The sequence below is a fragment of the Petaurus breviceps genome, unplaced genomic scaffold (genome assembly GCF_028583685.1).
Source record: "Petaurus breviceps papuanus isolate PSGF00001 unplaced genomic scaffold, PetGlider_PUasm1.0 90626, whole genome shotgun sequence".
Lineage (NCBI taxonomy): Eukaryota > Metazoa > Chordata > Mammalia > Diprotodontia > Petauridae > Petaurus > Petaurus breviceps.
The window spans coordinates 1,547,129-1,560,362 of record NW_027187290.1 but is presented as its reverse complement, the minus strand read 5'-3'; the positions used below and the strand labels follow the sequence as shown (position 1 = coordinate 1,560,362).

General features: G+C 40.4%; 1 protein-coding gene across 16 annotated transcripts in view; it reads left to right on the top strand.

The window, feature by feature from the left end:
- The first annotated feature begins 5,029 nt into the window (after positions 1-5,029).
- FMR1 (fragile X messenger ribonucleoprotein 1) overlaps positions 5,030-13,234 on the top strand; it is a 65,700-nt gene continuing 57,495 nt past the window's right edge. For 15 of the 16 annotated variants that reach the window (XR_011163596.1, XM_069064258.1, XM_069064256.1 and 12 more), the window contains exon 1: positions 5,030-5,122. Coding sequence is in view for 15 of the 16 variants with exons in the window: in XM_069064258.1 (XP_068920359.1) it covers positions 5,045-5,122 (78 nt within the window). In the remaining variant the exon portion in view is untranslated. Of the gene's footprint in view, positions 5,123-5,969; positions 6,170-13,234 lie in introns of those variants that run through there. The other variant, XM_069064244.1, reaches the window with a different exon arrangement.

Here is a 13,234-nt window from a genome sequence, read left to right as displayed (position 1 = left end):
GGCCTATTCAGTTGTGATCCAGGGGTGGGAAACTTTTGACTTTGTTGTGCTCTGTGACTGACCAAATGATTGTACTTTGCTTATGATTGGAAACTAATCTCCATTTGAGAAGAGGGGCTTTGTGATTGATGAAATGAATGTCTTGCCTTGGGATGGAGTAGTACTTGGAAATTATTGAATTACACTTGGTGAATGCTGTATTTTGAATTAGGCTGTATTTTGGTTTTCTCTGTTCTTAATTTGTCACTGAATAAAATGGAGAGCGGCTATGCTGGTGTTTTGAACCTTTGGAAGTTTCCTTTGCTTGGCATTACACTCCCCCAAAAGGAAATTTTAATGAGAATGATAGACATTGTTTACTGTTTTAAGTATCTGTTAAGACTGATGAACATTGTTTCCTGTTATAAGTATTTGTTAATGTGCATTTACAAATCTTCGTGTTTTAAACATTTCTTTTTTGATAGATATAGGTGCCTTATTTTCAATACTTACATTGTATAATGAATACTTATCTAAAGGGACCTTATTAATTGCTTTTGCAAAGATTCTAGACCTGATGCATGAGCCCTAACCATGCTTTGTCTTAGAGATTTTCTCTAGATTTCTGGAGTGTGGCCCCAATGAGCCAGCACAAAATAGAAAAACCTGTCTCCTGTCTGGGGGTGCAGCTGCCTCCAGGATGAACACAGCCAGTGTAGCTCAGAGTGCCACCTGAATGCCACATATAGCTATCTACATATCCCTTCAACAACAGCCCTAAAAAGTGTTCTTCCAACAACATCTAGTGAGGGGAAGACTGGAATGCCCCTGAGGGAATCCATTCCATTTCTTGATAACTTTAATTATCAAAAAGTTTATCTTAAGATTGAGCCAAAAAATCTGTCTCTCTGCAACTTTTACAGACAAATTGGTCTGGTTATGTTGTTCCCTCTGTGGCCCAGGAGGAACAAATCTTTTGAAACAACGCCATTCCCCCAAAACAGACCTTCAAATATTTTTTGTAGACTAACTTTTTCACTTTCTGAGACAGATCCTCTTATTCCAAGATATCCAATCTCTTTCCTATCCTCATCAACCTCCTCTGGATATGTTCCAGCTTCTCAATCTTTGGACTTTTTAAACTGTGGTGCCCAGAATGCACACAATAATCCAGATGTGATCTGACCAGGGCCGAGTGTAGCAAAACTATCCCCTTCCTCCTCCAGGACATTATGTCTGTCTCTTAATATAGCCGAAGATTGCATCAGTTTTTTGGCTGCCATGTTACCTGTTGAGTCATAATGAATTTTCAGTCCACTGAACCCCCAAGCTCTTTTCCATATGAACAGTTGTCTAGCCTCGCCCTCTCTCCCCCCTCACCTCATCTTCTACTTGGAGAGGTAGGATGGTTAAAAGAATGCTGGACCTGAAGTGAGTAGAATTATTTACTAGTAACGTGGCAGTGGGTATGCCACTTAACCTCAATTTCCTCATTTATGAAATGAGCATAATAATATTTGCATTATCTACTTCACAGGGGGCATTTGTAGGGAGGTGCTTTGCAAACCTTAAATCTCTACATAAATGTGAATTATTATCATGGAGGTGATGTTTTTAAAAGCCAAGTGGAAAATTTTACATTTTTCTTTAATAGAGTAAGCTTTAAATCTTCACTAATACCTACTGTTCTGCACTCAATTGGCACTTAATAAGTGTTTGTTTGAATTAGAATGAATCAATTCATCATAGTTGGTTATTTGCCCATATTTTATTCATTGTAATCAGTGATTCAGTTGAATAGTTCTGATCTATCATTTTACCCTAAATCCTCATTGGGTGTTGACTGTCGGCCAACATGTTAGATATCCCTCCCAGCTTGGTGCCATCTGCCAATCTAAGGCATGGGAAGTAAGTTTGAATGGCACATCTTTTGTAGACCAATTGAAATAATGAGAGGTACCATAGCACAGGAGTATGGTCGATAATATTAATCTTCTTATTGGGAAAATCTAGGGTCCAATCCTGCCTCAAACACTTACTAGCTCTCTAACTGTGGGCAAGTCACCTTATGTTTCAATTTTCTGAAAGGCAAAATGGGTAGAATAATAACACCTACCTTATAGGGTCATTGTGAGGATCAAGTGAGAGAATATATGTAAAATGCTTGACAAATCTTAAAGTATTATAGAAATGTCTGTTATTATTATTGTCACCTCTGTAATGAAGTCTTTTCTCATTCTCTACTCAATAATGATCGTTTCCTCTAATTTTATAAAACCCTTTGCTTGCCATCTCTTTAACTCACTTCACAGAATAACAAATGTCAAAGCTGGAAGGAGATTTATAGGTCTTTATACAGATGAGGAATTTGAGGCCCCACAATGGTCAGTGAGTTGTCCAAGGTCATATAGCTATTAAGCAGTAGAGATAATAGGCCTTCTAACTCCACGCTCAGTGTTTTTTTTTCCCCCCAAAGAACCACATTTCCTCCCTTTTCACAGAATATCAGAGTAGAAATGGAGTTCAGTAGCTATGTAGTCATCTGGTCCCTTATAATAATACTCTCTACAACCTAACTACAAAGTGGTCGTCTATCTTCCACTGAAAGACCTCTGATGGGCCCAGGGGAACCCTAAATCAGTTTTTTTAGTTAGCTGTGCATGTGTCATACGCCTCAATAGTACCATATCATCCATGAGGGCTTTAAATTTTTCTTAATGGGTATGTGAGGGACTTCTGTCTATTTCATCTGGATGAATTTTGCATTCAGTTGGTGCTTAATAAATGTTTGCTTGCATATGAATTGAATCATTATAGTGTGTTACTCATTCATATTTTATTCATTGTTATAAGAGGTTCAATATATCATAGCTGATTTTCCTTAAAATAAGTTGTCTCTTTAAGATTATTCCTTGAGATGTCCCATTTACGTATTCATATATCATCTCATAGGATAGTCTACTTACATGATAAATAAACTTATTGGATAATTTACTTAATAAACTAAATCTAATTTATTTTATAGTCTTTAATTTATTATATGGCATTTTACGTTGACTTGATTTCAGAAGACTGAGGCCTGTTTTATATGTCTTTCAGACATTGTTTTAATTTGAGAGGGGGGCAGCAAGGGTAATTTTCAGAACTCTCTCAACCAATGAAGATTTGCAAATCCTCTGTAACCTCTAGTCTTAAAGAGCTGTCTGGGACACTGAGTGAGAGGTTAAGTTATTTTGTCCATGGTTGCACAATTAGTAAGTGGAAAGGCAAGACTTAAACCCAGTGTACTGGACTCCATTGTGTTCTCTTTTCACTATTGGTTAAAACTGCATATTGCCCAAAATGTGATATGCAATTAGACAGGCAGCACTTTGAAGGATTTTTGGCTGCTTGCTTCTGAAAAAGCCCATCTTTGAAACCCCAGCATACAACACTGAAGTACTATTTACATACCTCACTGTGGTGAGGCTTTGAATATGGCTATATGAGGGACTTCTGCCTATTTCATCTTGATGACCAGCCTAGCTAAGTTCTGAGAGACTCAGCATTGGTCTGGCTTTCGAGTAATGAGGTTTTCAGCTACAGGAAATCTTGCGGATCATCTCTTTAGTCATAGAAGGGTTGTGATCTGTGAAATCACAGTTTGTTGAAGTATTGCAGAAGCATTCTTCTGGCAGAACTATTTGGCCAAAGCTACAAACTCATAGATTTAGAACTGGAGAGGACCCTAGAGGCTGTCTCCTTCAATTGCCTCACTTTACAGATGAGGAAAACCACACAGTGGGTGGGTATAAGTAGGCTGCAGCGTATTTCCAATGAGGATTTGTGTGTAAAAAGCAGTGTACAAGACATGATCAAGGACAAGCAGGATCAGAAAAGGATGTGGGCCAATTCTGTAGTGAGAGTGAGGAAAAACAGATATACAGCCCTAGAATTGGATCAAGCATCCAGTAAACATTGAAAGACCAGAGGAAAATCTCTATTGTCTGGGGGTAGATCTCTTATGGAGCATTTACAGAAAGATGTGGACAAGAATTACACAAGATGCAAAGACTTGGACAGATTGAGAGAATGCCATATTTTACAACTCCCTCCAAGTTGAAATTCGGAGTCTGACCTCTATGTAGCATTTCCCAAGACAGCAGCCCATGTTGTTCTCCCTCTACCCTGAATTCCTATAGTACTTTGTGCTCTGCACTATGTATATGGGCCTTGCACATAGTATGCACTTGATAAATGTTTGTTCAAGTGAATAATGTATTCATTGTTTCTTGTGTGTTAGCTTTGCTGCCTCCGCTGGATGGAAAACTCAAGAACAGGGGTCCTGTGTTACTGTTCTCTCACATCCGTCCAGTAGCCAGTACAGGGCCGGGCACTCAGTAGACACTCAATAAATACTGGTTGACTTGAATAGATGAGAAATTGCCAAATATTTTAAGCATCCCGAACTGTGAGTTATTCAGTAGAATATGTAAGTTAGTTTGCCTAACTCAGCACTGGGTGAAAAGGCAGTCAATAAATACTGGTCGACTCGATGAGAAATTACTAAATATTTTAAACACGCTAAACTGTAATTTATTCAGTTAGTCATATAAGTTAGTGTGCTTAACTCAGCACTGGGTGAAAAGGTGTTCAATAAATATGGGTTGACTTGCATAGATGAGAAATAAGCAAATTTTGAAAGCATCCTAAACTGTAATTTATTCGGTAGAAGCTGGCCCTTGGTGTGCCTAACTCAGCACTGGGTCAAAGGGGTTCAATAAATACTGGTTGACTTGATGAGAAATCACCAAACATTTTTATTATCCTAAACTGTAATTTATTCAGTAGGTCACATATGTTAGTGTGCTTAACTCAGCACTGGGTGGAAAGCACACACACACACACACACACACACACACACACACACACACACACACACACACACACACACACGAGGACTTGGAAGGAAGGAACAGGGCCAGAGACAAATGTGCAATTCCTCCCCCAGGAGAGCAGCCAAGATTGATTGTGGCTCTAGGAAGCCGGCCTGGAGCCTCGGCCCCGCCCCACCACCACCTTGGATATGGATCGGGCCCTGGGGAAGTCCGTTACTCCAGACGGCTCTAACGGTCAAAGATTCCTCCAATGGAGAGGGACCCATGTAAGCTTTTTTCCCCCTTTCCCCCTTTCAAATTCCGGCATTCCGCTCCCTTAGTCCAACTGGGAGTCCCTCCAAACACATACACAACACAGAGCCCAGAGAGTAAGCCGAAGGGCCCACGTCGCAGGCTTAAGGTCCCCGCTGATTGGTTCGGCCTAGCCCTCCTCCCCTCCCGAGCAGTGGCTTTCCCACCGCCCTGACAAGCCCTCCGCCCTCCGCGCCCCCCAGCTCCCCTCCCCAGGCGCCCCCGCCCCCGCCCCCCAAGAGCAGAGAGGCAGCCTCAGCCCCCAATTGCCCCTCGGCGGCCCGTGCGCACGCCCCTTCTTTCCATTTTCCCTAGGGTTGCCGCATGTTGCTGTTGCCTTTTAATCTGAACTCAGCCTCGCTATCCGTGTATAGGGAAAGCAAGAGCAAGGGAGAGAGGGGGAGAAAGAGGAAAAAAAGAGAGGGAGGGAGGGAGGGAAAAAGAGAGCAAAGGGTGTGAAAAGCTCGAGTGAGAGGCCCCGCCGGGAGAGGGGGGCGGGGGCGGGGGCGGAGGGAGGGCGGCGAGGGCGCGGCCTGGGTCACGTGACGGGATTTCAGTGTTTACATTCGGAGCGGGACAAGCCCACGGCTCTGTCCGCCCGCTCTGGTCCCTTTCGGTTTCATTTCATTTCCGGTGAGGAGCTGAGAGAAGGAGAAGGGAGAGCGCAAGAGGGAGAGCGAGCGAGCTAGCTTGCGAGCGCGAGGGGGAGGGGGAGCCTCTTCGAAGCCCGGGAGGCGCCCACAGTGACGGCGCCGCCTGCCCGCCCGCCTGCCTGCTGCCTCCCGGCCTGGCTGCTCGGCTGCCCGGCACGCGCGGGTTCTGCTGGGCCGGCCGTGAGGCGGCAGCGGCACCAGCGGCAATCCCCAGTGGCAGCGGGGCCTTCCTTCTCGCTCCCCCGCCTCCTCCTGTCCCCTCCCCTCCCCCTCCGGCTCCCGGTGGCGGGCTCCAGTCCTAGAAGGGGCGACGGGAAGATGGAGGAACTGGTGGTGGAAGTCCGGGGCTCCAATGGCGCTTTCTACAAGGTACTGCTGTTCGCGAAAGGCCCCTGCTTCCTCCGGGGCCACGGGGAGCCCGCCCTGGGTGTCCCCTGGGCTCCCGGGGCCCCTGCGCGGGCTGCCCGATGCTTTGGGGAGGGACCGACGGGCTGAGGGAGGGAGGGAGGAGGGGCCCGGGGCCTGGCCGCCGCGCGGTCCCCGCGCCTCCCGGAGGCCCCGGGCGCCCGTTGCGGCCGGTAGGGTTTTTTGCCCCTCGTGCCGATTCATTCCCCGCTGCTGGAGGGGGAGCCCGGGGCAAGGACGAGCAGGAAGCTGGGACGCGGGGACCGAGGCGAGAGCGCCGCTCCCTCCTCTTCCTCTCCTCTCCTTCCCTCCCCTCTCTTTCTCCGTCCCTCCGTTGGTCCGTCCGATCCGTTTCTCTGAAATGCCGCCTTCCCCCTCCCCAGAACCCACGGGTTCCCACCGGCGGAACCGCCGCGCTCGTGGTGCGTGGCTTTGGCGGGGAGGCTTGGTGGAGAGGGCGGGCGGCGGGCGCTGAGGGGGCTCGGCGAGTCGGCCGGGCCTGGGCCTCGGCGCAAAGGGGATTAGCGGCCCCTGTTTCGGGGCTGGGAAAAGGAAAGAGTTGGGAGTGAGTGCTTTTGCTAGTAAGAAATCGTTATTATCGTTGTTTCTCCCTTTCTCTTTGTGCTTTTCAGAACCAGTGAGGTTCCACAAAGAGATCTAGACAGAACATTTAAAAAATAAGTAGTTAATTTTTTAGTCTTCGTAGCTACGGCCCCATGTGCTTATTAGGCACTTAATAAATGCTGCTTGGACTGCGTTGGGTTGTATCCTTTTAAAAAATCATGAGTTTTAAACGTTCAGAAAAGATCATGCATTCCCTGAAGTATTGGGATATTCGGGAAAATAAATGGTTCATCTTCAGAAGACATTAGCAAGTCTACTTCTTTGTTTTGCCCCAAGACTTAAATTTATGGAACATAAGCTTTAAGTAATTTCTTGGATCATAAATGTTTCAAAATACTTGTATTTTGATATACATGCAATACATGTAATGCAAAATCTATGGCTAAGCAGAAACCTATTCCTGGTACTAAGAATTTAGGCATTATTGTCCTTATAATGCTTAAAGAAAAATCCAAAATATTTTACAGCTTGACTGATACTTAAATTTTGAAAGCAAAACATGAGTTGAAAAATTATTCTTTTACTTTTTTCAGTAATGCATTTAAATAAAGTCACTGATGCTTACTACTATTCTGGTATTCTGTGAATTCTCATTGCCAGATTAATGCTCTATCACTTTTTAGAACTAATTCTGAAAAGTTTAAATCCCATCTTTGATGCAAATTATACCTTTTGATTTTACAAGCTGAGAGTAAGCACCCAAGCAACAGAAAAAGCAATCCTTTTAATTTTCAAACAAGCTCCATAATTGTACAGGATCAAGACACATGTTTGGTTATTCAAAAGTGATGCAATTGCGTTAAAAATTCGACAAGTTAAACTTTTAAAATATGAATCTTAGATCTTGAGGACGAACATATTTCATAACTAAAATGTATGAATACTACCAATAAGACAAAACATATTAGGAAGCAACAATTTGGCATTTACTTTTGTAAATTGTCCCTCTTGCTCGTGGTTTTATTAAGACAAATCATAAGTATGTATTACATTTCTGTATTCTATAACTTCCTCCTTTGTATAGAACAGCTATATGTAGTAGGATTTTAGTTTGTGAAAAGTGTGCATGCCGTAGTGAGTCAAGGCTATCCTTGTTTCTCCTTTGCCTCTCAGTACAGTGTTGTAAGGAACATCAGTTTGCCAGAGGTGGCATTCATCACAGGTATTGACAATCCTGATCAAAAAGAGTCTGTTGAACTTTTTCAGCAATGAGTCACTTGCTTTTGAAATTTACAGTTGAAATATAAAGGCATTGGGCAATATCTAGTTAATGAATTTTTTAAAATGAAAATTAGTTTTAAGGGAGAAAAGAAGGCCTTGTCTAATTCCAGAGGGAAGAAGATCTACAACAATATACAATAGAAAAATTTGTGTTCCTTTTTTGAGTTTCACTTTAAACCTCAAGTGATTGGTGTTAATGGAGAAAAATAGGCAAATGATGGGGAAAATTGAGATTTTGTATTAATCATAATATTGCTATGTTTCATTAGGAAAAAAATACAGATGAACTGTTTCCCCACTATTTGGGGGAAATGGGGAAAAAAGGCAAAGGATGAAAGGAAGATTAAAAAACTAATTTAAAGTGAGCTAGTCTTGGAAAATGTATTGTGTTTATATAGGAGTCCCTATCTTAGGAAAATGTGAAAGAAAACATCCTTTGAAAAACAAATGTGTGATGTTTGTGCGATGTTTGAATTCAAATTTTATGAATCAAAACAACCCCGTATTTCTAAGGAAATTTTTGAAATCTATTGAACACACGATTGTAGTTCAAAACTAAATGTAGTTTTTGCAGGTAACAGTCAATTTTATACTTTCTGTAGGAACTGCTAAAGAAATTGTGAATGACTAGCTCTGCTTACTTTATGAACCAAGAAAATGTCTAACAAGTGCACATTGGTTTTCTTTGGCCTTCTAAAGCATGTTAAAAGTTAGATTTAGTAGTGATGAGAGCTCTTTTATACTTGAGTATTCTTTTTACTAGAAAAAGAAATGCCCATCAGTTTGATGCATTTAATACTAACTTATATATGGTATAAAAGTATTTTGCCTCATACTTAAGAAAATTCCTGAAATGGGCTATTAAAATGCATAATTGTCAGGTAATATTTCTGCATGCTTCTCCCCCCCCCCCTCCCACTCCCAGTGGTTTCTATCCAAATTACCCTTAACTTTTTGTGTGTTTTGGAACCCTTTGGCTTTCGGGTAGAATCTATAAATTTTTTTCAGAATAATGTTTTTAAATACATTAAATAGAACATATAGGATTACAAAGAAAATCAGTAATGTTAAAATAATAGTTGAAATGAAAATAAACAAGTTCATAGACCCAGATTAAGAACCTCTCTTTTAAAGGGTGTTGAAAAGAGCATGAATGAATTAAATGTCATCCACATATCAAACTTTTGTCATTGTAAATTTTCCTGTTCCTCGTATAATAATAATAATAATTATTAAATAATAATTTAATTAAAAAAGCAACTGACATATAGATAGCATTTTAGGGCTTCTTGACTAGTTTCCGTAATACACCTCTGTGAAGTAGATAAGTGCAAAGGGTCAGAGAGATTAAGTGACTTGTCCAGTGGCATCATGCTGGTAACATGTCAGAAATTATGGACCAGGTTTCTCCTGACCCTGTCTAGCACTCTTTATACCATACCATATTGCCTCTCTAATCTGTGATTTGGGATACATACACCCAGAGTACTTTGGACAAAGAGTTTCAGAACTCTTTGAACTATATCGAAAAATCCACCGTCTGATAATTGTTTGACTATTATAATTAAGTTCAATGGCGTTGGACCATGTATTTGATAATGGAGTTAAAAAAATTATTAGGAAGGAGACTTTTCATTTGGTGAATATAAGTGAAAGTTTACTGTTACTGAGATTCTCAGGAGAAAATAAACTTTCATTAAAATACTTATAAGATTTTTAAAAATATACATCACATTAGAAACTACTGATGAATTCTAACGAAAACTACTTAACATACTATTAATGTTTTCTACCAAAAGTGTAATGGTGGTCTTTTCTTGATTAAGTAGAAAAAATACATTACCTAATTCTAACAAAATTTAGGACATCATGTTTAACTTCATTAATATAATTAAAATACTGCTGCCCTTCATATGATGACGATAACTACTTACCAACATCAGGGCATATATCTTGAATTGTTTGTACAGTGGTACCAATGAGTTACACCGAATCAAGCCTACTCTTTTTTTTTTTCTTTTTTGGAGGGCAGAAGGCAGGGCAGTTGGGGTTAAGTGACTTGCCCAAAGTCACAGGGCTAGTAAATGTTACTTGAGGCCGAATTTGAATTCAGGCCCTCCTGACTCCAGGGCTGGTGCTCTATTCACTGTGCCACCTAGCCGCCCCTCAAGCCTACTCTTACTGCTTTCCTTGTGTCCTCATACCTTGTATGTAAGACCAGGGTTACAGATATAAACTGGATCTCTGAAGTAATATTTCTTTTTGTGAAGGTAATTGCCCTGAAAATGATAGAGTCTACTTCCTCAGTATCAGTAGCATCTATTGAACTAAGATAACTGTCCCAGACTTAATAGTGTATCAACTGATTACATTCCAGTGAACTTAACCCTACTTTGCTCATTGGAGGGAATAATTGCATTTAGTTTAGGGGATCTTTTGCTTTGTAACACCTTGGAAGTATTGATGAAGTACTTGGTTGTTTAGTGCCACTTACCATTTCTACTCCTTACCCAGGAGATAGAATTTAAACTATATGAATTTTATCCTGGACATTTTCTTTTAGAATCATGCGGTAGACTGTTAGATTTGTGAAAATGACTTTTACGGTGTCATCCAATTTGTTCCTGGTAGAGGTAGGAAGAAAGACCTTGTTTACTGACTCCCAGTCCATTGCTTATCTCACTACTCACATCATACTGACATTCCTTTAATTTTTTATCTAAAGACTTGTTGCTGTAGTCTTTTTAGGCTTTGGAAAAAAGTAAAAGCCTATCTAGACATCTTCACCCTACCACTGCTACCAAAATTTGCTGTAGCATGCAGTTGTTAAATTAGAAATTCATAATGATGGTGGTAGGTCCAGGGATGACTTGGGTTTGTTTTGTGTGTCTTGGAATATGCAGTGGAAAACCGAGTTCGTTTCAAAACAAAACACTAAGTAAGAATATGCCAGGGAATGAACTGTGGTCAGAAATTCTCTTGTATTTATTGCATTCTCCCCTTATCAGTTGTTCATCCTCTTGAAAAGTGTTTTAATACATGCTCAAGGTATGACTATATAGAACAGTGAGAACTTGTTTTTATGTGTCTTGTGAAATGCCCTATGAGAAAGAATACCCAGTTTGTAGTCTAGAGATGTGGGTGCAAGACCTGTTTCTTCTATTAGCTATACGAATGCAACAGGTTACTTTACCTCTCCTCCAGTTTCCTTATCTATAAAATGAGGTTAATAAAAATACTTAAATTACCCTGTTTCAAAGGGTTGCTGTAAAGAAAGCCAAAGTTTATGTTCTATCAAATGCTGAACTATTATTCTCTGTCCTTATCCTCTTACTTTGGGGTTCTTAATCTTTTTTGGTATCATGGATCTCTTCTGGCTATCTGATGAAAACTATTTACCTTTTCTCAGGATAATATTTTTAAATACATAAAATAAAGCAGAGGTTTACAAATAAAACTAATTATATTGAAATACAGTTCTCAAAATAAGGTCATCCTTTGTAACACTGCTTAGTTTTCATAATACTGACATTCCAGTTCCATTCCATTAGTCTCTTATCAAAACTATTATATGATTATGTTTTCTAGAATAAAAAATTATAGCATTCAATATGTTCTTCTTAGTAAATGATGATGGTGGAGTAGTATTGGTGCTCTTGGGATTTTTTTCCAGCCATGGCTCTGAGTTTGCATTAAGGCTATCAGAGTTTCTCTTGTGTCTAGCCCCTCCTGTGTGATGAAATAGGGGTATAAGATATAACCGGGAAAGAGGCTTTTTTTGCCTGGGGGGAGGCAGTTTACACTTGCCACATTTACTTCATTAGCATTGTACTTTAACTTCTTGGGCTGATCAGCTTCAGTATTACATCTATTTTTTTTTTTCAGCCTTTCCTCTTCTTTTACCCTTTTTTTCAGATCCAAAAAGAATTTCTCTATTTATCTAGGAATCACATAGCGTATATACTTGGATATATTTTCTCCTTAGTAACAATATGAGTTCTTTCTTGATTTCATATTCTTTCTCTGCCTTTTAATGGAAATTTATAAAGTAATCATCCTTCTCAAATTTCACACTTTACATTTAGTCCAGATTCATTAGGCTTCTGAATCTCAGGGTTCAGTATCTTATACAGAATTAATCATCTTTTATTTGTATTTTAATACCTATAACCTCTTAATGCTTTTAAAGCTTTTATTGATATCTTTTGCTTTTATATTTCTGTCATTTCCAGGTAGATTCTTCTCCTCCCTCAGAGAGCCTTCCTTTATAGCAAATAATGAGAAAAAGGCAGTTTAGCAAAATTTGCCAACGCATTGACTGAGTCTGTCATTATATGCAGGGCTCCACACCTGTGGCCCCCTACTTCTGAAATGACAAAAGGGAGGGGCCTTCTCATATCTCTTTTTTGGGGCCAACCATTCTCATTTATGATTTCGAAGCATTCTGTTCCATTTGTTGTTTTTAGTTATATGTTCTGTTTTCCTAGTTTTTTTTATTTCGATTTTCTTCCGTTCATATACATTTCATTATGCTTCTGTGTTCTTCACTTTCATTCTATTACATTCATATTCCACAGTTTGTTTACCTGTTCCCCAGTTGATCAGCATCTGCTTTTACCCATCCTCTCACCTCCCAGTTCTTTGTGCCTACACAAAAGTTCTGCTTACATTCTTCTTTTTTTTTTTTTAAGCAATCAGGGTTAAGTAACTTGCTCAAGGTTACACGGACAGTTATTTCTGGGTGTGGTGCTGAGTGTCTGAGCCTGGGATTCGATCTCCAGGTCGTTCTGACACTGTAGCCGGTGCTCTTACTTGCTGTGCTACCTGGCCGTCCCTCTGCTTACGATGTATATGGGGCCCTTTTATCATAGATCCCCTTTGAAGTATAACCTATAATCCGTTAATAAAGTGGACTTTACATCCTCATATCTTTTTTGGGGGGGTAGATATTAGTGTTTGCACATACAAGGAATATTAATTATTTACTACATTTTGCAAAACTTGCCACACTTTAATAAATCTGTGATCTCACTGATTATGAATTTTCCCTCGAACAGTACACAGTACTTTCTTGTCTTGAGTGATTTTTGTCCATACTCTTCCATGAATCTTCAAACATGCTAGAGGCCTTCCTCTGGATCTTTGACTATTTTATTGACACCAGTGTAGCCAGCAGTGTCCTGG